The 25,798-nt window shown below is 34.8% G+C and overlaps 3 protein-coding genes across 5 annotated transcripts; all 3 read left to right on the top strand.

Moving 5' to 3' along the window:
* The first annotated feature begins 1,506 nt into the window (after window positions 1–1,506).
* On the top strand, window positions 1,507–10,075 carry LOC105164848 (3beta-hydroxysteroid-dehydrogenase/decarboxylase). 3 transcript variants are annotated; one of them, XM_011083648.3, is made up of 14 exons: window positions 1,507–1,664; window positions 1,782–2,069; window positions 3,184–3,273; window positions 3,426–3,559; window positions 4,096–4,266; window positions 4,601–4,726; window positions 5,534–5,613; window positions 6,212–6,410; window positions 6,899–7,004; window positions 7,918–8,092; window positions 8,316–8,472; window positions 9,185–9,251; window positions 9,464–9,628; window positions 9,708–10,075. In XM_011083648.3, exons 2-13 carry the CDS (start codon window positions 1,838–1,840, stop codon window positions 9,607–9,609), a joined length of 1,683 nt encoding a protein of 560 aa, XP_011081950.2. In that variant the 5' UTR covers window positions 1,507–1,664; window positions 1,782–1,837; the 3' UTR covers window positions 9,610–9,628; window positions 9,708–10,075. The 3 variants fall into 3 exon arrangements, with proteins under 3 accessions (XP_011081950.2, XP_011081949.2, XP_088738284.1); XM_011083647.3 differs by having other exon boundaries at window positions 9,464–10,048; XM_088882158.1 differs by lacking the exons at window positions 9,185–9,251; window positions 9,464–9,628; window positions 9,708–10,075 and adding an exon at window positions 8,606–8,783.
* A 2,106-nt stretch (window positions 10,076–12,181) lies between these two features.
* LOC105164847 (BRCT domain DNA repair protein) lies at window positions 12,182–18,029 on the top strand. The gene is made up of 10 exons (XM_011083646.3): window positions 12,182–13,077; window positions 13,782–13,873; window positions 14,179–14,281; window positions 14,874–15,142; window positions 15,394–15,525; window positions 15,804–15,926; window positions 16,367–16,495; window positions 16,842–17,059; window positions 17,328–17,481; window positions 17,573–18,029. Exons 1-10 carry the CDS (start codon window positions 12,843–12,845, stop codon window positions 17,789–17,791), a joined length of 1,674 nt encoding a protein of 557 aa, XP_011081948.1. The 5' UTR covers window positions 12,182–12,842; the 3' UTR covers window positions 17,792–18,029.
* Window positions 18,030–19,859: 1,830 nt separating this feature from the next.
* PI (K-box region and MADS-box transcription factor family protein) lies at window positions 19,860–22,122 on the top strand. Its single transcript, XM_011083645.3, has 7 exons — window positions 19,860–20,140; window positions 20,298–20,364; window positions 21,017–21,078; window positions 21,196–21,295; window positions 21,401–21,430; window positions 21,557–21,601; window positions 21,762–22,122. Exons 1-7 carry the CDS (start codon window positions 19,953–19,955, stop codon window positions 21,906–21,908), a joined length of 639 nt encoding a protein of 212 aa, XP_011081947.1. The 5' UTR covers window positions 19,860–19,952; the 3' UTR covers window positions 21,909–22,122.
* Window positions 22,123–25,798: the final 3,676 nt, after the last annotated feature.

Raw genomic sequence — 25,798 nt, forward strand, 5'->3', positions numbered from 1 at the left:
AAATATATATAATTATATAATAAAAATTAAAAACCCATCAAGTATAGTTTGATCACTAGTATATTATCAAACTTGTACCATAATTTGGTCTTACAATCTCACAGAATTATGTATTTAAAAAATAATTTATCATTTATAATATTCTAAAAAACTACGTATTTACCTTGGCCACAATAAATCTATTTAGTAAACATGATCCAAACTTTAAACTTTTTTGGGTAATGATAAATTCATTAAAATAAAAAAAAATACTACGAAAAATACATCATATGACCCTTCAATAGCTCGACTGAAATATAGAGCTACAATCAAACTATTTTATAAATTTTATACAAAATGAATTATTCAAAACTTTGTTGTGTTGTCCTCTCCATTTTTAGCTATCTTTTTGGATGAATTTTTTTTTTTTTTAAATTAGATCATTTGAAATCTTTTCACCAAATATAAATTCATCCGTACAAATACACTTTTAAAGAAAATGAGTAGGATTGTTTTTAGATATTAAATGGGAAAGTTATTTAAAAAATGGTGGGAAAATTGCATAACAACTATAATTTTGTTTTGAAATTGACAATCGGATATATCAATTTTAAAACTAAAACACAAATATCTATATTAGAACAAAATAATGGAGACAACAGTTAGATATGTTGTTTTACGATAAATTAAAGGATGACTTACAATGAGAGTTGTATCGCAACAACTCTCGGTCCAACGGAAAATTGCACACTAATCGAATCGCAAAAAAGCTGCTTGCCTTGAATAAATTATACATCCCGTCCAAAAGTGTATTGGGTACTACGCAATTTCTTCCGAAATTGTTTAGTATTGCACTTATATTGATAAATACTTTGAACAATACTCAGTAGCCTTTTATCAAAATTAGAGCTCAAAACTTAGAATGAGAGAAAGAAGCTAGAGAGAAGAGATAATTGAGTTTAGGTATGTTAAAACGAGAAATGGCTTCAGCCTTTTATAAGCATTGCCATCCTCATACTTAACGTAGCCATAACCACAGCCATTAAGCCGGACATTTAATGTTTAAGTCAAATAGTTGGAAATCGTTAGTAACGATCCACAGTTACAAAACAGTCAGTCAATCCTTTAAAAGTTATTTTGACAAAAAATTGTTAATTTTAAAACATGTCCGGTTAAATTCAAATGTTTCTATTGTAACAAAATATATCCTAAGACATTCGCTTACGCCCGCGTCTGGATCGGACAAGTGGTGATGGCAACTCACACGTGTAGAGCAACCTCATATTCGCTCAAATCTCCATAATATTTATAAACACAATTTAAACTTAAACTTAATATAGAAAATTTATTTTGATTATAAACTTTGAATGTAGAATACAAATGAGTATAAAATCCACCTTATATACATATCAAAGGTCCTTTAATTTCACATCCACATCTCTCAATTTCTTACTTCTAATATATGAATTTAACATATAATATTCAAATTACAACAAAAATCTAAAAATACTATTATATGCAAGTGACATTCTCCTTTTACTTTTCTTTTGAACGATTTTTTTATTTTTATAATTGATTGCCTAAAGTTTGTTTATTTAGTATAAAATAGAACTGAATTAAGCTGCTTTTCAAGATTGATTCCATCAGTCCAATTCATCTCCCCGCAGTCACAGTCGAAGATCCAGGTTAATTCTTTAGTGTCTCATCATATATATTCCTTTTGATCTTCCCGTAATGCGAATTGATTACTTTTATAATCAGTAATCGGCTAATCGCTCATCACTTCCACTCGTGCTACGCAGCTTGCAATTTGTGGCTACGCTAGAGTTTCATTGTACAGGGCTGGAAGTAGTGGAAAATGAGTGGGGAAGAGAGGTGGTGCGTGGTGACCGGCGGCAGAGGATTTGCGGCGCGGCATCTGGTGGTGATGCTAATCAAATACGGCATGTTTTCTGTGCGTGTCGCGGATTTGGGCCCCACAATCAAGCTTGACGCTGATGAGGAGAATGGCGTTCTTGGCGAAGCTCTTAAGTCTGGACGTGCGCAATACGTGTCCGCAGATCTTCGTGACAAATCGCAAGTGCTCAAAGGTCTTATTTCGGCATTAGCTTTTCAACTGAGGGTTTATCTTTTTTATCTTGATTTTTTATTATTTGCTTCTTTAAATAAGGCGAAGTATGGAATGTTTTAGTTGTATGGTGGATATGGGGTCACTTGTTTTTACATGCATTGGTGCATATTGTGGATGCAAGCAAGCAGGGGCTCAGTTGAGGGCAAGAATACGCTTGTTTGAATTTCTTATCGAGCTTGAAATAATTCTGAGTTTGGTCTGATTATTTGATTAATTAATGGACCAGTTGAACAAGCTTTAATGATGCGGAATATGGGTTGAGCGATTGAGCTCCAATAGTTTTACATATTTCCGTTTCATCATCGAATCAAGCTGCCATAGAAGTTAAAAAGTGAAAAACGGTAAACAAGAATAAAAGGTGATAGCTGTTTTATTAAGTTATTAAATGCTCAAACCAGCTCCTGTTAATCACAATAGCGCAATTGAGGCACATGATCAGTTTCTCAGTCCCACAATCCCGGCATGTGTGTTTAGTTGTTGCGGAGAGTTGCGGATAGATGCGGTTAGACACTTGTCCTACCTTGTATAGAAGTCTACTACACTATTTGAAAACTATGACAGACAAAAGTGGGAATAGCACATAAGGCAGACTTGAAGACGAGATTTAGAGTGTGCTTATTTGGAATCTGCTGTAATGTAATTCCATGTGATTGCTTGTGTGTTCATTAAGAATCTGTTATGATGTAATTCCATCTGATTGCTTGTATGTTTATACATGGCACCTTTGAACATTTACCTTCTCAGTTGCATCATTAAGGAATTTTCAGAAGTTTATGTTGGCCATATGTTCTTCTTTCTTCTCCTCTTCGTTGTATTTGCGCGTGTTTGTGTTGGGGGGTTTGATACTAGCAAGTTTTAACTTTGATTGGTTTGAATTTCGCCCTCAACAATGGGTATTGTAATTCAAGGAATAAAGTAAGCCATTACGCTCCAAACTGGATATGAATTCTACAATGTGAGGTCTAGATTCACTTAAAAAATGAAGTTGGTTGGTTAGAGTGTCATTTGTCTTAATAGTGGAAGTCACTTTAACTTTTATTTAGACGTTTAACATACTACCTTTGTCATTGCAGCTTTCCATGGAGCTGAAGTTGTATTTCATATGGCTGCTCCTGATTCCTCCATTAACAACCATCAGTTGCATTATTCTGTCAATGTACAAGGTTCGTTTTGGACATTGTAGATCTGAGCAAGATGTCCATGTTTTTGTGTTTGTGTTCCTGAAACTTATAGGGTTTTCTTTTTCTTTTCTTTTTTGTTTGTCCTAATAACTGATGTTCTTACTTTTCTTTGCCTGTGTAACTGTGGCCTACAGGAACCAGGAATGTTATTGATGCATGTGTTGAGCTGAAAATTAAAAGACTCATATATACAAGCTCACCAAGCGTAGTTTTCGATGGAGTTAATGGAATATTCAATGGAAATGAATCATTGCCTTATCCTCCCAAGGTATTTGGTTTCCTCTCTTGCTATATGATACTCTTTTAGCTTAATGCTAGAATGGAAATATTGAGAGCAGCAACACTATTTAGTATTTACCTTTCTAGTTTCAAGCCTTTCATTGAATTATATAACTTGCTGAATCTGTCCTTTTATTTTCTGCTATCTTATCTTCCATCATTGAATTGATTTTCATTTTCTTTCTTGTTTATTATTGAAAGATTTATTTGTTAAGTATGATTTCACGTCCTTTCATGTTGAACTTTCTATATCTTCCAACATAGAATTGATTTTCTCTTCCTATTCTGGTTCACTGTGATGCCCTGGAAGATTTAGTGGTTAAGTATGATTTCACCTTTTTTTCTTTTGTCCTTTTATCAATCTGTGAGTTTTAAACTAGAGAAGTTGGTATTATATTCCTAGTTAATTTTCTTAATTTATGAATATGGTGGCTCAAGTCTTGACGTTTTCTTCAATTATGCTTGCACCACTCAAATTTTCGCTAGTTACCTGTATCTAAGTCTTATCTTGGTTAATATATTCAGCACAATGATTTCTACTCTGCCACAAAAGCAGAGGGAGAGGCCCTAGTTATCAAATCAAATGGTTCAAACGGACTTCGAACATGCTGCATTCGACCTAGCAGCATTTTTGGCCCTGGTGATAAGTTGCTTGTTCCATCATTAGTTGCCGCAGCAAGGGCTGGGAAATCAAAGGTAATTCTCAGGATTGGCTTGTCCTATATAGTTATCTGTCTTGCTTCAACTGTATATTTCAACTAGAGGTATAAGTAAGCTGCTATTAATATATTTATCCCTATATATGAAAATAATAATGTGTGAGACTGTTTAAAGGAGCCTTGTGAGGTGCCTTCACATGGCATCAAATTTACATTTTATGAAACTCATGTTTTCCCACTACTTTTTCTTGACCACTTAATTTGTACTTGGATTTCATTTCCATTTTTATTTTGTATATTGCTCTGACTTGCTTTTTAATCTGGCATACATCAAGCTCTTGGTATTCTGATGTGCTACTTGCAATGTTCAGTTCATCATTGGAGATGGCAACAACATGTATGATTTTACTTATGTTGAGAATGTCGCCCATGCTCACATTTGCGCGGAACGAGCTTTGGCATCTGACGGCATGACAGCAGAAAAAGCTGCTGGACAGGTACCATCTTCTTTTTACTTCGACTTGGTGCACATCTTAGTTGACCAGAGTCTGTTTAAATGCATGTAATTTTAGTTCAAATGCTTATGCAATGTGCGAAACTGCTGAATTGCACTATTCAAGGAAGAGAATTGCTGGTCATTTTCAAAGAAATTAGGCTCTTTTTCAAACTAATTAATGGATTCTTTTGCTCGTGGCCTGTGATTTTAGCTTTTTTCCTTCTAGAATCTTTTGTAAATTACAAACTTTTGTTGTAATTTTGAGTTAGCTTGTGTGAATATTGGCCAAACATCTAAAGGTAGTTTGAAAGAACAAAGATAACTTATTCTACAATTTCTTATGAAAACCACATTAGTGCTTCACCTGTATGCTCCTAATCCCACCACAAATAGGCGCCATCTTCTCTTTACTGCCACTCTCTCCGCTGTATGTGCATGTCTTATTTCTGCTAATATCTCTTCTGTATAAAAGGTTTCGATTCAGTATCTACCTTGCAGTCATTTCAATATAATGCAATACTTCCAAACCGTATATGGTGAGAAATGTTTTAGTTGATCGGGAATTAATATCCACATTTACTGTGGAGGATGCAATCGGTAAAACTCTTTTTGGCAGTATAGAGCATGGATTTTCCTAGTTTGGTCTAGCTCTTTCCAGTATGCCATGTTATAAATGGCGCCAAGTGTACTTTAAATATATTTCAGATTCTTTGATGTTTTAGTATGGTGCTGATCTATTTAATTTCATAAATATGGGCATAAGATGAAGCCACAATAACATGGTTCCAATTACCAATCACACTTGCAGGCATACTTCATAACCAATATGGAACCAATTAAATTTTGGGAGTTTATGTCTCTCATTCTTGAAGGGCTTGGCTATGCAAGGTATTCTTTTATTGTAAAGCTTGTGTCTCTGTTTTGTGCCACCCACCCCGCCAAAAAAAAAAAAAAAAAAAACTCATGTATTACTTTTAATTTTAAGTAGCATTCAGAAAGCTCAACTGATTTGCAACTATAACTTTGTCATGCTAATTGAAGCAGAGGTCTATTATTACCCATCAAGCTAGTTAATCTTTTCGGCAGCTTCTCATCTCACTTGCAAGAAATGGCAATTTGGCTGGTGTTTTACCTAGTGTTGAAGGTTTACAATATTTTATATACTTATATTGGTTTGATTGCTGATGTTACTTTATAACCTATGTTTTTGCCATTGTGTTCTTTTTTGTTTTCTGTTCTTGGGTATTATTTGTGTCGATTACACTTTCTTCAATCAACCTATCCATGGACAAATGTTTTTTGAGTGAATGCTTTGATGGTAAGAGAGATGACAGTTTCTATTGTTCTATACATCTGGTTATGTACCTCAGGCTCTGTAATGTTATCAAATGCTCTATTTTGCTACAGCTACAGGGTTTATTTGTTATAAGAGTAATGTAGTAAACTATGTATGTTATCTTTATTTCTGATCTTGTGTAGTATGCAGGCCAAAAACTAAGATTCCTGCATTTGTTGTGATGCCAATTGCACATATGGTGGCGTTGATATATAAACTTTTAGCTCCTTTTGGAATGAAGGTGCCGCAGTTTACACCTTCAAGAATTCGATTTATATCTCGCAGCAGAACTTTTGATTGTTCTAAAGCAAATGATCTTCTTGGCTACACACCTATTATGCCACTCCAGGTCTACACTTGCCCCTGTTGAGTTAATTCTGACTCTTTGCTTGAAAATACTTTGATATCAGTGGGTTGCTAGGTGGAGTTCTGCCATTTCAATCAAGTTATTCTATTGTTTATTTATTGACATCTGATTGTCTGGACTTAATTGGACTTGATTGATGCTTCATGCAGTGATATGCTGCATTTGTTGAGCTCATGACACAACCAAAGCTATGCTCGACTCTTTTAGTTTGTTCTAAATGCATGTTTGTGGTTGTTTCTAATGCTCATTGCTTACAGAAGGAAACTATGAACCTTCTCCTCGATAACTGAAAACACACACATAAACCTTAACTTTGTATGATATGTGATTTACTTCTATCAACCATGTAATGCAATGTGTTTCCTCTAGGGTTACTCAAATGGAGTGATCATAGAGTATGTGGCTTAACAAGATGTTGTATTACATATGTGATTATTTCTTTGATAGTTTCCTTCGACTTTTATCTGCAGGAGGGCCTTAGAAGAACTATTGAGTCATACCCACACTTGAGGGGTGATGTTCCAACTAAAAGGGATGGTCCATCTAAATCCGAATTAATTCTTGGTAGTGGAAAAGGTACCAATCTTTTTCTATCTACTAAAGCTTATTTCTTCCTCAATGAATAGATTTGTATATTTTTAAGATTCAACTTTGTATGATACGTCACCTTTGTCCAGAACTCTTACTGTTTAATCATGTGGATTGTAGTTGCTCCAATATGCATATGTAGAACCAGGATCTAAAAGTGATATCTCAAATCATGCTTTTGCCTGAGAAATTCCTGGAGAGTCAATGAGCAATTAGAAATTATCAAAGCATAAATTTGGATCATCATCATTCAGGGGACGGAGGTTCTTGATCATTTGGGATTTGTTCAGAAATTAATTAAGAAAAGAAATGCAGTTGTGCAGCTCACGATGCCATGGAGACTGTAAATAAATAAAAATAAAAATAAAACTGGGATTCAGGAATTGATTATGGATGGGTGGGAAAAATGAAGTAAATGGCGGATGGCTCGGTCGAAAAGATGAAAGTAGAAAAGTTTAGTTAGGTGGGGGTTGGTCGAAGAATTAGAGGAAATAAGATTTGTGTCTCAGTAGTAACCTTTTTTGCTTATTGGTTATTCTCCTGTGTGAATGATGTTGATCTTAATGTTCACTTATCCGATTTTGATGTTTAAACTGTCACTTTCTGCGCACTTTATAGCGGTTTCATTGTTCAGTGTTATTGGTTTAACCTTGTTACTGTTTTTCTTTATAATTAAATTTTAAAGTATAATTTCTGCGTATTTTATACTGTTTTTTTTGCTGAGTTCTCGTAATTTTTATCAGATATTGATTTTAGTGTATTTTTTTCTGTCTTTCTCCATTTGGGCATATTCTCATTTTAATATCCTCATGTAATGTAATCAACAGCCTGACATGACTATTTGACTTTGAAACTTGGATTGCGTTTCATAACTTCTAATCAATGACGATGATACTTGTAGTTGCTGACACACTACTCTGGAGGAATAAAAAGCAGACACTCACTGTCTTGTTGATCTTGGCTGTGGTTTACTTCAGTTTCATAGCAACTGGGTGTACTGTAGTTACTGCAGTTTCCAATCGTCTACTAATGGCATTGGTCCTCCTTCTCATCCACGGCAAACTACCCCAGAAAATGTAAAGATGCCAACCTTCGCTGTTTTCATATGTTTTCTTTATACACTAATATTCTTGTGCTATATTTTGTCTGCTGGCACCACATATATAGTATAATGCTGTTCATAAGTTGCACACCTGCTGCATGGAATGTGGAAAAGTCATTTAAAATTTCATAAACTTAGTGGAGCTCAGCACAGAAGCTGTATTACAAATGATCACTTATATTTATGTATTGGTGCAGATTGGGATATAAAATTGCAAAAATTCCTGAGTCAAGATTTCATGTCTCAGAAGCTGCATCTCACCATTTCGCTCTGTCAGTGGCTTCCTGGTGGAATTCTGTTGTTAGTGAGTTAAAATCCCTTTGCAATGGAAATGACTTTATGCTTTTCCTCAAGGTAATTTGTTGGAGTCTTGCTGTAAATTCAGTTTAAGAAATTCATGACTAGATTAATGCTAATATTAGTTTTTGTAAAACTGCTCTATTTTCAAGAACAATCTCTTTAAATCAGCTTTATCGTCTTCTTGCAGTCTGAGGTCAGAATCAGTCCAATCAAATATTGTATATTTCCTCACACTCTTCCCAGCAGTCATGATTAGCACATCACTGCCACCAAGATCTATTTTCATTTGACGTCCCAGAACTAGGGTTCATACATGAAGTAACTTTGGAGAACATTTTCCACACGACAAACTCCATTTTCCTAAAGTTGAGTTTCCAAGTAAAAGAAGTTATTGGTTGAACAGTGAAACTACATTGCCTTGAGTATTGCGTTCTAAAGTTAAAAATAATAATTTTATTGCCATTCCTGGAGTTGTGGCGTCCATCTTGTGTGTTTGGGTTGCCTATTGAACACTACCCCAAAACAGCACCAGATGATGCCCATGTAAAACCCATTCCTGTGTTCTATAAATTGCTTGTAAGTCAACAAGGAGAATTTAGTAATGATCCCAATCACTGACAGAAGATCAAGACGAGAAAAGAATAAGGGCGGTAGTTAGTAATTTTTCTTAATTGTCTTTGACTATGAATCTCTTATCAAATTGCATCTCCTGTCTGTGAATGTCTTGTTAACTAATAGTTTCTGCATTTCTTTGCTCATGAAACAGGTTGTTCTCTCTTTATTGTTCCTCAGTATCCTTGGAGCAGTTTCATTACATAATGCTTTTGTGATAGGTATGTGCCGTGTGCTTGTATGTTGTGTATGACTTGGACATGCATGTGCAACCATGTGTGTGTAGTTCAGAGCTGAAAAATTCTCATTTGATGGTTTTGTTGCGTATTAATCTGCTATATGTTACACCTTGCATGTGTATCATGCCTATTAAACTTTGAAGCTCTAGATCTCATGTCTGTTTCCATTTTGCTATTTTCTTTGGACTTAGCAGGAGTACCCTTGGCCTTTATATCTTTTGTTGTATATGAGAAAAAGGAGGAAGAGATAGATGATCTGGTCCGGAAATTTCTCTCATTTGGCTGCAAATTAAAGTCTGATGTTAGTGGAAAGATTTCCAGCTCAAAGAAACAGCAATAACTGGCAAAGAGGCACAAGGGTAAATCCATTTTCTTCGTATCCTGGGGCCAACTGTTGCTGTCTGATTTTTTCTACCTTTGGTACTGAATGCTTCACAGTCACCTCAAGTTCAAGAAGTGCAAAACAAGGTGGTGTATTCGCTGATACAATTTCTTCTGTTGGTTTTGGACAAGGGCGTGAGCATGTGTATTCTAACATTGGGAGTGCTCTTGAGACGAGTGTACGTGGACCAACAATACGTTTCAACCTGTGTCTTTTTCTTTGTTTTTTTCTTTCCTCTGCCACAGTGTAACATTTACATGTGATTCCATTTCAATCAACTAGATACATTCTTTTAGGATAAGCACTTGCTGTATTTGAGCTGTTATGTAATAGTCTTGCTGTTTGGATTGTATTGGTGATTCAGTTGTTTTAACTTACCTTTTGTTTCTTTATTCAACCTACAAGAATGTCGACTTCCTGTTAAGTCCAGTCACCTTTTCCATAATCTCTGTACTACTAAAATGTGCAAGTGTAATGGAAATTTGCTTGATCTATCCTGTCTGAACCACATTTCACCATCCTGACATTGAGAAACACGAAATATTCACACTTGCTACCAGAAAACTGGTGACTCCCAGTGGAGTGATGGTAACTTCATTCTCATAGCTCTGCTTTTTCAGTGCCTTTTCCCTTTCTAACCTAAAATTCTTTCTTGGAATTTGGCAGGTGAATTGATGTTTGCTTCCTCCACTAATGGCTGAGAGTAAACTCTGTTATCTTGAGCATTTCACTTTTATTCAAATGTACCTCATACTTGTTGCGCAAAGTGTTGTACCTTTTAGATTCCAGTATCCAATAATGCTGAAATCCACTGGTGGAGGTTGGGCAAGGAATACCACACATAATGGTGCGCCACTAACACAAGCACATACAACCTCATCCATACCTGAATTAGTTTACCAATTGCTGCTGCTGCTTGCATCATTGCCCATTGACTTGCATTTTTCATTTCCATTTGTCATATTTATTTCTGTGTTTGTAGTATATAACTGGAATCCAGATGGTTGAGCACAGACCACCCACCTGCCAACTATTAACTATACTATTAGTTTGAACCAAAAATTAACTAAATTGGTCAATTGACTGATGATTATCTTGCATATATGATGCAGATTGGTGGCCTAGGTGGGATCTTCGTAGTTGAGACGACGGCTTCACCTATTCAGCACTCTCTCCAAAATCATCGATAAATACCGACGAGCGCTAACTCTATGGCAATCGATCTTTCAAGAGTAAACTATCCTCGTTGACTCTCTACATTTAATAGAAAAAAAAGAAGGCTTAGAAAAAGACCGATAAAAGTATTTTAAAAGAAACCTAACTAAAAAACTATAACTCAATGCTTTCTCATCTTCAAGCTACCTCATTAATTAGATTAGACTATAATTTCAAGAATCAGAAGTGATGTACTTGATTTGACGTAGAAATTTACCAAATTGATTGGGACGCCTTATCACATTGGATGGACAAAGCCATACTTAATAACTACCTCACAAGCATAGCTGTCACATTTTCAATGAAGTCGTCATAAATTTGGACACCCCCTTCAGTTGAAAATACTGTTGAGGTCTTTATTTGCTCTTGCACGTAGTTTGAAATTACTAGTGCGGAATGAATGCACATCACCACTCTTTTTCCCCCCCGCTAGAGAAAGAAAGTTGAGTGATGAATGGAAAAGCCCAAAGCCCAATAATAATAATAAATATGAAATGAGGGTTTGGACCACCAATTGTGAGTGCGAGCAGCATGGTCCTTGTTTGGCTCCAAGATTTGGGAGTGATAATCAAGAAACACTTAAATGTGAGAAATTTCGAGTTTCAATAGGTAGAGGTACTAGAAGGTTTCATGGGAGCAAGAGCATTAAAATTACACACAATCTTCATATGTATAACATAACACCCCCCCCCCCCCTCTTTTTTTAAAAAAATATAATAAACAAAGTCAACAATTATTAGAGTTTTCTTTTGCGACGCTTTGTGACATGTGTCTTATCGATTTATATGGTATAATTTTGAAATACAAGAAGTGTGTAGATGAAAATGCATACTAGTAGAGTAGATTCAAATTACTGTCGAGGTGTTTGATGAGGCTAAACATACATTATGACCTATATTTTTATTTTCATTTATCTTGATTTTTAGTGATAATAAAATTCTTATCAACCTTGATTTTTGGGGCCAATAAGTTAGCTAAAAGAAATTTGGTTGGTACACATAGCACAATTATAAGGAACTTGGCCGGTAAATATGGCACATAATCAATCTTTCAGGATTGGAAAAAAAGAAATATATGGTAAGATTTAGAAATTGACAAAATTGAATTGTTTGCAATCCAGAGGAATCAACTAATTACGATTCACTTGGCCAAAAATTAAACTCTTCCCATATTTAATTGGTTTTTTGCACAAACAAGAAAACTTATGTTAATGGAAAATTTGGTATTGAATCACATCTTGAACAAATAAAAATATGAGTGGGAGTAGCGATATTTAAAAAACAAGAGAGAGAGAGGGTATAAAAGTAATTTGGGAAGAGCAAGTGTCCGTTTAAAGAAACAGTTCAAAAATAATGGCAAAGGGGTAATGCAGCTGAGCGGCCATGGCGTCGTCGGCCTTCCGCTCTGCAAGTTTTAGAGAGAGAAAGAGGAAATAAAGTGATTATGATGAATCACGCCAACACCCACTTTTCTGAATCCCTCAATAAAGCAAAAGACCAAAAGAAAAGCAGAGAATATAAACGCAATTCAACAAAAGTTTCTGCTTAGATTCTTCTCCAGACTTTCTTTCGCTTCATATGGCCCCTGCCCATCATTCCTGAATTGTCCTAAAGTAAAGATTTGTGCTTTCTTTCGCATCGTTCCTTGCCTTTTTCTGAGTTTGTGAAAAAGATTGGATTTTTGAAGAATTTTTCAAATTTCGCGTGTTCTCTCTGCCAGAGACGACGAATTGACCCACTTTTTCTTCTAGAAAGAAGAAGGAAAGCAAGATAACACCTCCATTTGTGCTACTATACTAGGAATGTTCAAATTAGTGGTAGTAGTAGTAGTAGTATATTCTTTTACATATTCAAACCTTTCAAGAACTTCGCCATCCACTCTCTGGAAAATCCCACTTTGTTTCTTTCCATGAATACCGCATTAATTCTCAACTAGTTCGATTTCTATTACCGTAGTTGATTAAATTGATCGAAAAAATGGGTAGTGGTGTTGGAGGAGGAGGAGGAGGGGGAGTGGAGGTGATAACCGGCAAGGGGTGTTCAAGGCTATTTCTTGATTTTTCTTCCTCATTCAGGGGCATCTCATCATTTTCCTTGGAGCCCTTTTCTCCTGCCTCCTCTGTCTCGGCAGTTTCTGATTCTCCGGTTAAAGTTGTTAAGTCCACCGGACCGTTTTCTGGCCTTGTCATTTGCGTAACTGGGCTATCTAAAGGTACAAATTTTTATTGGTATTAATTATTGGTTTAAATTCTGACTTTTACATGTGTGTTGTGTTTCATTATGGATTTTATCTATTGGTGGTGCTAGCAGTAGTTCAGGAGCATGTGCCTTAGATGGATGATTGTTATGACGAATAATATGGTCCATGATGGTATGACAGTGCAATATTATTTCTATGGTTTTCACTTTGTCTTTTGAATAATTTTGACAGTGTGAAATTCTTTGGGCTAATGAATCAATTCTGGTCTACTTGTTTGTCTACTCTTGCTGTTGTCAAAATCCTTCTGTAAATAATTGTTCCTACTTTAATTTGTTTGGTAATTGATTCTAGAATAAAATATATACTAGTCTAAGATCTTAAACTGGAAATATGGACTTAATGAAATTATGATATCATGTAAGAAGTCGTCTCTGGCAAATTGTACAGGTAATGGGATCTGTTCCAAGCTTCAACTAGAAAGATAAAAGACTAAAAGTAGTCAACCTTTAGATATAATGTGTATACTAGTAAATGAACTCTTATATGAACTTGTATCCTTCCCCATTGTAAGGCTCATGTCTCGCAAAGAGAGTGTATAGGAAAGATGTTATTTACTGGATGTGGTTGTCTATGGGGATGCTATTTGCTTTTTGTGCTTTAGTACTGTGCTAGCAACAGTGTCGGATTTATCTTCTGCTTTTGTATTGATTTTGTAGAAACAAGGAAACAGGTGAAGGAAGCAACAGAGAGGTTGGGAGGTCAATATAGTCCTCATCTCCATCCTCATTGCACTCACTTGGTGGTTCAGATATCCTTCCTTTGTGCATATTTAGCATAAATGTTACATTTGATGTTAATTAGGCTCACTGATGTGGCATCATTAAATTATCTTACTAGGTAAAAATCTTATCTTTATCATCAATAATAATATGATTTTATCACTAATATGTTAAAAACAAGAGTATGGTTTGGTGGATCCCAATCAAGTACTCTATAGATATAACACCAATGTTAGTTTACTTCAGACTGCATGAATGAAGTTGTAAATACATTTAACTATTTAGATGTGGCTTACTAAGCAAAAGCATAGTTGAGTTACTTAACACTTATTACAGCTTCCATGGACGTAAATTTGAGCATGCCCTGAAACATGGGGAGGCCAATGGTTTGTTCCTGGTAACAATTGGCTGGTTTGTCGATAGCGTCAGAAGGAATGGTAATACATATTTCCTTGTTTTTTATTTACCTGTGGACACAGTGGAAAGGTTCCTGCACTACTCGACCTTAATCCTATAGTTTCCAGTTGGTTTGTAATCCTATTTCTATCAGAATCAGCCAAAATATTGGGGGTTCTGTTCCAATGCATGACCGTACACTGGCATTAAGCGATACTGGCTAGTGAAAATTTCAGTAAGACTTTAATAGTAATTGAACCAAAGCTATGCATGTGAATATTTTGATATAACAACTCATGCTCATATCCAGTTGCTTAGAGAAATCTGTCATGCCAAAGGTCACAGTTCTGACTTAAAGTAGTCATTACTGATCATTGAGTGGGACTCTTCATTCCCGTAAGTGAATTTGGAAAATATTTATCGGGTTTGCAAGCATATTAAAACCACTCTCAAGCTTTAATTTGCAGCTTTGTGCTATTGCTCTGACCTGCCACTTCTAGAGAGTTAAAGATGACCTAATAATAGCTTATTTTGTATAGCAACTGTTAGCATGAAACTGACAGCTGCAACATGCTTTCTTGATGCATTTTTTATTCAAGTAACACAGGGCAGTACTCATTGGGTTTATTTCAGTTAGATTGAATGAAATGCTCTACAACGTTAATAACAATGGTGATAATGGTATCCCAAATGAAGACTTGAAGAGGGTGGATCAGAACTCTGGTGCTGAGAATTCTTGTCTTCCTGTTGGTTTGCTTATGCATAACAAACAAGCTGGGATGATTGAAACACCTCGCTTGCAGTTTTCAGAAAGGGAGGCTAAAAGACAAACTGTGGTTTCATCCTTGTCTGGCCACTCCTTTTATGTTGACGTAGATGTCCCTATTGAACTTCGCAGTAAGGTAGGCCAAATTTTCTTTGAGGCTTTGACACTTTGTAATTTATGCAGTTGATTGAGATCTTTATGAGGATTGTATGTTTCTAAAAGGGCATTAAGTATTTACTTATCAGAGTTCATCTGAGAATCCATTGATTGTCTTTGGTCAAGAAAATTTTAGATTGTTATATCACTATAAAACTCCAACTTATGCATTAAAGTTGCATAGAATTCAAGTTGGTCTGATACAATTCTGTCAAATATATCTGTTTCTAGGTTGCTGAGGCTCTCTCTGCTGAAGGTGCTAGCTTACTGGATCAGTGGTTTGTTGGCTGCCATGCTACTCATGTAGTGTGTGAAGGACCTTCTGTATGGAAATATCTAGGGGATTCAAGTAATCTTGTCACAGTAAGTGCTTGATGCCATTTGTCATGTTGCTTCATTTTTTTAAGTGCTCCATGCCATTTGTCATGCTGCTTAAATGACTTATATTCCGATAAACAAGCACATGAGCACATTTTTATTTTTTTTTTAATGTACCAGTTGGGATTCTGTTCTGACAGTTCTCGTACTCCTGATATACTCAGGAACGTACCCCATGAAAGATATTATCTTGTCTTAATGATGTCTCTACAATATTTTTGGCCCCTTCAATTTTCATTGAAGTAACTCCTTTCTTTTCTCAGCCACTATGGGTTCTGAAGTCTGCAAAAGAAAAATTCCTACAAAGACTTGTCCACTTATCCCCTGATTTGGCAAGGTTTACTGGAGCAATGCTTGAGACTTTCCAGCATGGTATTTCCAAGGAGGTATACAGCTCTTTCAATATTTATATCTTGCCCTGTCTCCTCTGTCTTTCTGACACTCAGTACATTTACATTCCATAACTCTAAATATTAAGCATTCACTACCAGGAAAAAATGATTGAACTTCCTCTGATGGAGAGTAGTGAAGCCTTAGAGATGTCTCTTTACTGCCTGTGAAGTTGGGAGTTGGGGCGAGATTGCTAGTCCAAAAGGCCCTTTTTGTTCATAGCTTTTTGTTGTTGGGAAAGCCTAAAAATTAAGCAAGTAATGGATACATATAGTTGGAGTTGGTCTTTATACAAAGAGACTTTAATTTCTAACCTCGTAGTGTTTACTGTATTCCATGTTTCTCTCTTGTGTAATATGAGTTTTCTTGAGAAATTTCTATCAGTTAGTCCTCTCTGCTTCTTATTTGTGGAGCCCTTCACTTTGAATTTTTTCAGGAACCTACTGCAGTTACTAGTTCTGGAAATGTACCTAGTTCTGTAATTAAAGTCGGTCATGAAGAAAGGCAAATGAGGGTGAACCTGGCTAAAGATGGTGTCAGAAAGCGCCGAAACCGTCGAATGCAGGTGAACGTTGTTCATACCAGACCTGAATTTTGCTTCTTGACTTCTTATTAATGTACTACAAAAAGATAAAATGAGCCCACATAACCGAATTTGGAATCTTAGCAGTAAGCTGTCGTATTGCTGTTGTATTTGCTCATATACTGGCGGGGCACTGAGAATGGCTTGTATGCACAGCTATAAGTTTTCCTTCTGCTAGTTGTCTATACATGAGAAAAGCAAAAGTTCTTGCATCAATATCTGGTTATTCTAGCTTAAACTTGAATGGTGTTAAGCTTTTGATCTTCGCTAGATCCATCTTGTGGCTGATCTGACTGAGATTTTGATATAATATTGGCTATAATCACAGACATGCCAAACTCCAATACGTCCAATAACCCCAGGCAGCCTTTTGGACTCCATTTGCTGGTCAATATCTGAGCCAACCTCGACTGCTTCTATTTATACAGAGTCGTCAAGTGTTGGATATGCAAATGAAGACCAGACTTCTGTCTTCTTTGATGCAAAGGAAGATGGAAAGGAATCTGAAACTTCATTTGTGAACTTATCTCGACCTCTTACAGAAAGGTCGGCCGAATTCTTTATTTTTTGATTTCTGGCAATTCAGATATACTTGTAGATTTTGACTTTAGTTAGAAAAGGAATTTGGAGAATACATACAGCACGATTGCAGGTTTTTACCATCTTGCTATGTTCTCGATGTTGTAGGCTTTTCAGTAGTTGAATTACAATAAACAAGTTATACCTTTCATGTTCCACCTTTGTGCATTAATTTTATTAAAGACTAGCTTCCTTGTTTCTGATAGCCCTTTTACACGTTTGGCATGAAATGCAGTGAGAAGTCTGAGTTAATATTCAAGGGGCATTTTCTCACCATCATGTTCCCAGTTGACCGATTTTCGGAGATGGGCCCCAGTTCAAGAACATTCTTCAGCAGTAAAGGCTTTACTTGTTTGCAGGTGTTGGATTATATCTATGCGTTTTACCAGGTATGAATTTCTTTGTGGGTTTATTCTCCTGCCGCGGCCATTAAAGGGCGAGCTTAATCATGTCTTACTATCTCGGTTTCGTCATTCTCAGGAGAATATGTCAGCTGAGGAGATAGAAATTGCTATCCACACAGACTCAAGGCATGCTGACCGGCTCCGATCTGCTTACTCCAGCAAGGAGACAGCTAAACGTGGTCATGTAGAATTCAAGCGGATTGATTTTCTTGGTAGTCGCAAGAGTTTTGAAATGTTGAAACGTGTACCAGGCGACAATAGTAGCAACGTCTATGAGTTATTGATGAGAGCATGAGTTCCATATTGTGGAACTCAGTCGGCCCGTCCTGTCGGGGTTCAAACTCGTGGGCGTGTAACAAAAACATGATCTCAATATTTCCAACAAGGGATATCGGTTGTTCATATCACGTAATAGAGATGCAACGCTACATGTTGTGTTTCCACACTGTTCATAATCATCAAATGTATAGCAGCATAAGAAATGGAGTTGGCTTCTGATTGCTTTTGTGTGGATTTCACGATTTTTGCCTTCACTTATTTTTCTTGCGGTTCATTTATTTATTATTTTCCTAGTGTCCCCAAGTACTAGTTGCAGGGGAGGGGACATAAACTAAAGAGGTGAACATTGTACATGGTATTGCATTTAATGTACAATAAGCACTTTTACCTTAAACGAAATGATAATATTTTCCTCGAGAAAAACTTATTTTTAATCTAATAAATTAGGTTTGCTTTCAATTTAGTTCGATTTCTTTTTACATTGCATTTCATAAATTATAAATTTTCTCATTTTCAATCTCTACGTGATTTTTCTGTCCAATAATTAATGGAGAAGTCATTGGACCATTAGTTTTGAACTGATGGTCCCGTGACGTCTCTATTAATGTGAGAAAATCGTAACAAATGAGATTAAACTTAAAAAAAAAAAAAAAATCCTAACATACGAGACAAATTAAACATGAGACCTATTTTTCTCATATAAACACATTCTATCTTCATCAAGAATTAGTAATTTTAATACATACCCGTACGTGCAAGATGCAAGAATACAGTATATACCATTACTGTTACTAGGTTCATAGATATCTTTGTAGTAGCAATTCATCAATTTCAATTTTATTTTATATACCACATGATCGATGGCCCTACAAAATATATGAGAATAACATTGGGAAAAATTATTAAGGAGCTCCAGCCTTCTACGATTCTGTGTTTGTTTTAATTCTACTTCCCCAATGATAATGAATACTTTTAAAAAATTGATTTCCTCGTTGGAAGCATTGAATGTTTTAAATTCCTACCTTTGGGACCAACTTGGATGCAAGAGTTTTTATTGGAGGTTTTGAATTTGAACTTCAATGGGTGTACATATCAGAAGAAATATGATTTTTTGTTATGATTAATTATTATGTTTACAAGCTAAAAATTATGGTGAATGTTAATTAATTATGATTGTGCAATAATTATTAGCTGTTGTTCATACAAGTGATATTAAATATTAACTACAACTAAAAATAATGACAAATACTTTTTGTATATGTAAAACCATGGTGAATGTTAATTAGTCATGCTCCAAACATAGGTGTCCACTTTGATTTATTTGACCAAGGAAAAAAAAAACTCAAAATTCTATAACATATGTAATCTCTCTTGTGAAAGAAAAGAAGCGATGAAGTTGATAAAAAATCAACTTAGCTAGGAAAGAAAAAATATGAGGGTTTTAAGCAACATTAAAATCCTTGAGCATTTCCAGGAATATCCAAAGCCCAATGCAGAGTTGACATTTTGACTCAATGTTTGTTACTAACATTACACAATTTCTTGTTCGGTGTAGAGACTATGTCGATGAGACTCATGAAAACACTTCCCTGTCCCATCTCATCTTTTTGCCCATCAAAATTCCATCAACCAGCCATTCTTTTCTGACCATCAACGTTTGATCTTGATTTGATTTGATGGTTAAGATTTCAATTCAAGAAACATGCTAAGCGTGCAAGTAATCCTCCTCTCCCTGTACTGTAAATTCCTAGGTTAATTTGTCCCTCCCTGCAGCCAAAACCCTAATTCAAGATTGGTGTATTAACCTACTACTACCTACACACATAAACTGAATACTGGGCATGAATTGTTTCAACTCAAGTTACAAGGATGTAATGAGACCAAAGGACAAGAAGATGCAACTGCGGTTAAATGTAAAACCAGGACTACAGATTTTAACAGTTGGCTTGGCTTTGTCAATAGACCACAATTCCATTAACAAACCATCTTTTGCTGAGCCCTTCGAAAGTTTCTTGTCTCACAAACCTACAAAGGAAAATGCCATTACCACCCCCCCCCCCCACCCCACCACCCAAACTTCTCAACCATTCCTTTTAATTCCAATATAATTTTCAACAAAGGGTTTGTCTTGAAAAGAAAGCAGGTGAAGGGTGAGAACAGAAAAACAGTTCAAGAATATGGGTAGAGGCAAGATTGAGATCAAGAGGATCGAGAACTCTAGCAACAGGCAGGTTACTTACTCAAAGAGAAGAAATGGGATCATGAAGAAGGCGAAGGAGATCAGTGTTCTTTGTGATGCTCAAGTTTCTGTCATCATCTTTGCTAGTTCTGGGAAGATGCATGAATTTTGCAGCCCTTCTACTACGTATACTGTTTCTTTTATTACATGTTTTTGTAGATTTACCCTCTTTTTTCCCCTTAATTCCTTCTTAAACTAGGTTTTCCTCTGCCGGTTCTTGAATTTGATGATGACAGTCTTTGGTGTTTTTCTGATTGATTTCTCTCTTTTGTACTAATTAAAGGTTAGTTGACATGTTGGATCAGTACCACAAGTTGTCTGGGAAGAGGCTCTGGGATGCCAAGCATGAGGTACGATTGATCTCCATGTCTATGTGGAATATCATTCAGCCCTAAGTCTTGAAGATTTCCTCGTACTGTTAACTGGTTACTAGGAATAACCAAGGTGGTTTTTGCTGAAAGTGTGTAAAAATGGCTCAAAGCATGAATTTTGTGAAGATCTGTATATAGTACGCAGTTCTCTCTCTCTAGATCTATCCTTGACCCTTTCCTTTTCTCTCATTCCCATGTATTTTAGTACTTTTCCCCATGATAAGAACACATAAAACTGCATGAGATGTTACATCTATGGACAGATCTGGTAAGAACATGTTATTCTCTCTCTTTCCTTTGGTTGCAAAAATTTATGAAAGAAAATTGTGGGTATGACTTGAGTTTCTTTAGCACGAGAAAGGGAAAATTTTTGTGTATGTGCAGCTGAATAGATCCAGTTGTGGGACTGAGCCCTCTTTTGTACAAAAAGAGTGTTGATGAATGATGAGCTCCTTCTTGGCCTGTCGGTCCTAAGATTACAATGGTTATATGATGAAGTTTAACCTAGCTACCTACTAGATATAGATCTGCATTTTTAATATCCCCCCTTTGTTCATCTCATGTTTCTTGGTCTAATATATTACCGTTAATTGGATCTCCTTTCAACAATTCAAACAAAAAAAACAAACAGCATTTGGACAACGAAATCAACAGAATCAAGAAAGAGAACGACAGCATGCAGATTGAGCTCAGGTTGTCTTCAATTGAAAGTTTTCTTTGTTTTTTACCAATTTTAAGGAAGAGGGTTTTTGTCATTTATTAATTAATTGTTGGTCTGATTACTTTCTTGACGATATTTGTGAATTTTAGGCACCTGAAGGGGGAAGACATCTCGACTTTGAACTACAAAGAGCTGATGGTGTTAGAGGAAGCCCTGGAGAATGGGGTTTCAACTCTCAAAGCCAAACAGGTCCGAGTCCTCTACATTTCTTGTTAATCTCTTCACCTCTCTTCCTCTCACTCAGTATGCATGTTTGTAACACATCTCCTAATCTTCTTCTTGCATTTTTGACAGATGGAGTTTGTCCGAATGATGCGAAAACATGTACAACAAATTAAACACTGCTACTATATACATACATAGATACATACTGAATTATTTAATTAAAAACTACATATGTAAATAATTAATTTCCATTTGCTGATGATTGATTCTTGGAAACGTTTACAGAACGAAATGATAGAGGAGGAGAATCAGAACCTCCAATTCAAGCTGGTAATTACGTCTTAAACTAAACCTCTTCGATTAACAATATATTACATAGTTAACTAACTCTGATCTAAGTTGTTTTGATGATCAATTAATTAAGGTTGATTTGCTTTGAGTTGAGTTTATGAGTTATATATGATGCATGGCATGCATATGGTTATAACAGCGGCAGCTGCATCTGGATCCTATGGATGACAATGTAATGGAGAGCCAGGGGGTTTATGATCATCAGGGAGTTGCAGACTATGAAGCCCAGATGCCATTCGCCTTCCGAGTGCAGCCAATGCAGCCTAATCTACAGGAGCGTTTCTGATACTATTACTACGTACCACATGAATTTGCCAGCACCAATGATCTTCATCGCTTTTCCAGAAAACTATCAAACCTTAATTTCTGAATAGTTAATGTTAACTGTGGCTAAGGAAGATCAGTGTCTGAGTAGTGCTATATGTATGTATGTATCTGGTGGTTAAGCTGATCCGTACTTATATATATATGAACTAGTACATGTGTTTTCTTATTTAAAATGTTTGCAAAACCATATACATATACATATATATATATATGATCATAATCAATTAATGTGGGCATGCAATTACTGCTGTTTCTTGTTTTTGTCATTGTTTCTTTGTGTATGATATGAAGTGTATCCAAATTAAGTTTGGCAGAATCGAATTAATCACAGAGCAGATGTGATACGCTTAATATGTGATTGGTTATTTTTCTTATTTATATATCAATCATACAATTAGTGTATTTCACTTACAATATAATTAGTTCAAGTTCGACAATATCTGATTTGAATTAGAATTTTCTGTGGGTACAAGTATATATATGGGTAGTACGTATTCATTGGTGATTGAGTGTTTCTTTCCTGGAAATTATACGTTGTACTGCAGTAATTCTAATCTTGTATTCATGTATTGAAATATTTTAAGCTATATTTAGACCGATAGATTTAGAGTTAGGGATTTCAAATCTCTACAAATATATTATTTTGATGTTTTTAAATTTAAAACTTTTAATTTCATAATTGGAACTATAGACTTTAAAATATTAATATATGTTTTTAGTTTTTTTAATATGAAGTCGTTTGAAATTTGTTTTAACTACTGTAAAGTCGAATAAATTTTCATGACGTGGTTAATAATTTCATATCAAAAAAAATCTTGTATTAATTATTATATATTGTTTTAATTAATGTAATGGTGAAATATAGATATACATAAGTGTATAATAATTGGAAGCGTATAGTAATAATTAGGATGTGTTTACAACAATTGGTGGAGATGTTTGAGAACAATGAAAATACATAATTTATGTTCTAAAATATGGAAAATGAGTTTTAGAAAGAAAATCAAACATTAATGAACTAGTTCCATATTTTGCAGAGAGACGTGGGCTTTAGGCCTCGATCAGAAAGCTTTCTTAAACAAGCCCACTCACAGGTAACAGGCCCAAAATGTTACTCAAACCTACCAGGGACACAATTGACAAAATATTTAGTTGGATTGACGAGATTTAATTTAGTTGACAAAATTGAGGTCTTATAATCATGAAGATGAGGTCAGGTCACGGGATTCAAATCCCGCCAATGAATAAGTATATTGTTTTATAAATACATATTTTAATATATTATTTTTTTAAAATTTGAAATTTGTAATATAGTTACAATCAATTTATTAAAATTAAAAAAAAATAAAAGATCTTATATGTGTGACTAAATTTGTACATATTGAATTCATGTGTTATGTTATGGTCACACATATTAAAGAGAAAATAAAGATGGTCACGAAGTTTGAGGTCCCTAAACACTTTAGAGTATGTTGTGACACACCTTTAAGCCTTTTTCTACTTCGTATATTGGGCCCAATTAACAGCTTAATTATACGAATAATTCTAATATCAGAATAATTATATTTACATTCCTAATTTATGATCTATTTATATAAATTATTCATATTTTTTGTATTATTATGAAAATAATCCTGATAGCCAGAAAACTAAGAATAACTTGTGTGATGCTTGGATGGACGGTTGTAAAATTTCTAATTTGCCTATGTAAAAATTTTAAAACTGTAAGAATTATTTATATAAATAACTATAAATCATGAGCATAAATATAATTATTCCTATCCAAAAGTCAGCCTGCCCCACTAACTTATTTAAAATTTCTGCTTTATACTCTCTGAAAAAAAAATAAAAAAAACAGTCTTTTTGTTCTGGCACTTAGAGTTGTTGGATAAAATCTTTCTGAGTTGATGCAATCATTGACTATCACAGTAGTTACCAAAAACCCAGGCAGATAATGCATGCAAATGCAATCATCATAATTAAATCACATATTTTCATAATTCTTCCTCCAAACACTTTTTATCATTCGGATTCATGAAATTGAGAGCTTTCAATTGCATATATATATATATATATTGTATTCTTAGGAAAATAATGAAAGCTTAGAAATGTCAAATTTGCGTATTTCTTTTTCTTTTTATTGAAAAAAATTATAAAAATTTAGACGAGGTGAATAAACACTAATGGATTGAACTAATTATTTGACAACTATAAAAATCAAGGGGTATATATAATTTTTTCAAACAACAAGAAATATTTATAATTATGCCAAAATTAAGAAAAAAAGTTTCTGGTCATTTACCGTTATAAAGTATTAGAGCAAAAGTCCACATTAATTGAGCTGAAGTATAATATCGAGACAAACTTCAAATTTTAATCTATCCATGCATATATATACATATAATAATATAAAAAATTTTATAATATAAAATCATTTGAAATTTTTTCTTTCAAAATCGAATTTATCCATCTATCCAAATACTTGACACAAACAGAGAATTCATGATGAAAGAATAATATTAAAACCACCCCCATTAAATTCAGTGCATCGTAGGAGTATATATACACCCTAAGCTATACCATGGGCCAAAAACTGGTTTTGTGGTGTGTGTGTGTGATGAAGAAATAATTAAGGGGTAGGAGGGTACTTTGGAATTTAATTGTATGAAGAAAACCACATGAGGTAATGTAAAAAGCCTGCTTAAAGGGAGACAAGAATCTCCTTAAAAGCTAGATAATGGAGTGTAGTAGCAGACATTAATCAATCAATGTATACTATGTGCTTACTTTTTGACCACTATTTACATATTTGTTCACTCACTCTCACTCTCTCTGTGTCTGCTTAAGCATGCCCATTCAAGAGGTCAATGAAAAGAGCTCAAAAGATGTTATACCTCAAAAGCATGGGAATCCAATGTCACCTTATCATTTCATTATTTGCTAACTACTACTATCCTCTCTTGTTATTACAACAACATTATACATAACCCAGTATTCTTGTTTTAATATGATAATGCGATGTTATTTCAGTTCGAATATAAAATTTAAGAAATCGGTGAAGTAATCAGATAAGGAGCAGTTTCTTACTGACAGTACACGTCAGAATATTTCGTTTGAGTTCTCTTACAATTTGATTAACTCAAGAGACAAATATACAGAACGATAAAATGTTAAATCAATAAATAGTGAATTTATCGTAATAATTGGAGTAGGATGGAATATTTATATGTAAGGTGGTGGGGGCAAGATAAGGGCTTTCATGTGGTCTGTCTTGCCACATTAAAATTGAATTATTTATGCGTGTAATTAATCATTAATATTTAATTGGGTTCAGTTAGTTATATATGATATTAAATATTAACTTTTTACTTTTACATAATATTGACTTAAAATGGTAAATATAAAAGGTAATTAATTAGTATTGTAGGTGGGAAGGTGCAAAGGTGAATTGAGGTGCTTTGGTAGCAGCGGAATCAAAGTGAGAAGATAAGCAAAATGATGATGGTCAGCCATCAGCTGTTTCTTTTCAACTTTAATCTTACAACATAGTCTCCGTGAAGTGGTGGCAATTTTTAGGAATGTAGTGTTCCACCAACCTCTTACATCGCACCAACTTTAACATCCAACGTATTCCCCACGCAAAATAAAGCAGAATACCAAACCATCACGACATTTGTAATGACACTGCATGCAAAAATTATATATGATAATTGTACTACATTTTTTTTCACAATTTATTAAATATCCGACAACCCTATAATTTGAGTAGAAGATTTCTTTATGAAAGTTTTAGTGTTCAAATGTCAAGTCTGTAGGTGTTGTTTTTTGGGTGCGTGAAAATTAGAAAAA

The sequence above is a fragment of the Sesamum indicum genome, linkage group LG6, assembly GCF_026168435.1.
Source record: "Sesamum indicum cultivar Baizhima isolate 11 linkage group LG6, ASM2616843v1, whole genome shotgun sequence".
In the NCBI taxonomy this organism is placed as follows: Eukaryota; Viridiplantae; Streptophyta; class Magnoliopsida; order Lamiales; family Pedaliaceae; genus Sesamum; species Sesamum indicum.

Bases quoted from the DNA above. Each gene is read 5' to 3' on its own strand.
- PI (XM_011083645.3), top strand. From the start codon at position 19,953: ATGGGTAGAGGCAAGATTGAGATCAAGAGGATCGAGAACTCTAGCAAC. The intron at 21,079-21,195 runs GTTGTCTTCAAT...TGTGAATTTTAG, and splicing joins AGCATGCAGATTGAGCTCAG to GCACCTGAAGGGGGAAGACA. The intron at 21,296-21,400 runs GTCCGAGTCCTC...CATTTTTGACAG, and splicing joins CAACTCTCAAAGCCAAACAG to ATGGAGTTTGTCCGAATGAT.
- LOC105164848 (XM_011083648.3), top strand. From the start codon at position 1,838: ATGAGTGGGGAAGAGAGGTGGTGCGTGGTGACCGGCGGCAGAGGATTT. The intron at 4,267-4,600 runs GTAATTCTCAGG...TGCAATGTTCAG, and splicing joins CAAGGGCTGGGAAATCAAAG to TTCATCATTGGAGATGGCAA. The intron at 9,252-9,463 runs GTATGTGCCGTG...TGGACTTAGCAG, and splicing joins ACATAATGCTTTTGTGATAG to GAGTACCCTTGGCCTTTATA.
- LOC105164847 (XM_011083646.3), top strand. From the start codon at position 12,843: ATGGGTAGTGGTGTTGGAGGAGGAGGAGGAGGGGGAGTGGAGGTGATA. The intron at 15,143-15,393 runs GTAGGCCAAATT...ATCTGTTTCTAG, and splicing joins CTATTGAACTTCGCAGTAAG to GTTGCTGAGGCTCTCTCTGC. The intron at 15,526-15,803 runs GTAAGTGCTTGA...TTCTTTTCTCAG, and splicing joins ATTCAAGTAATCTTGTCACA to CCACTATGGGTTCTGAAGTC.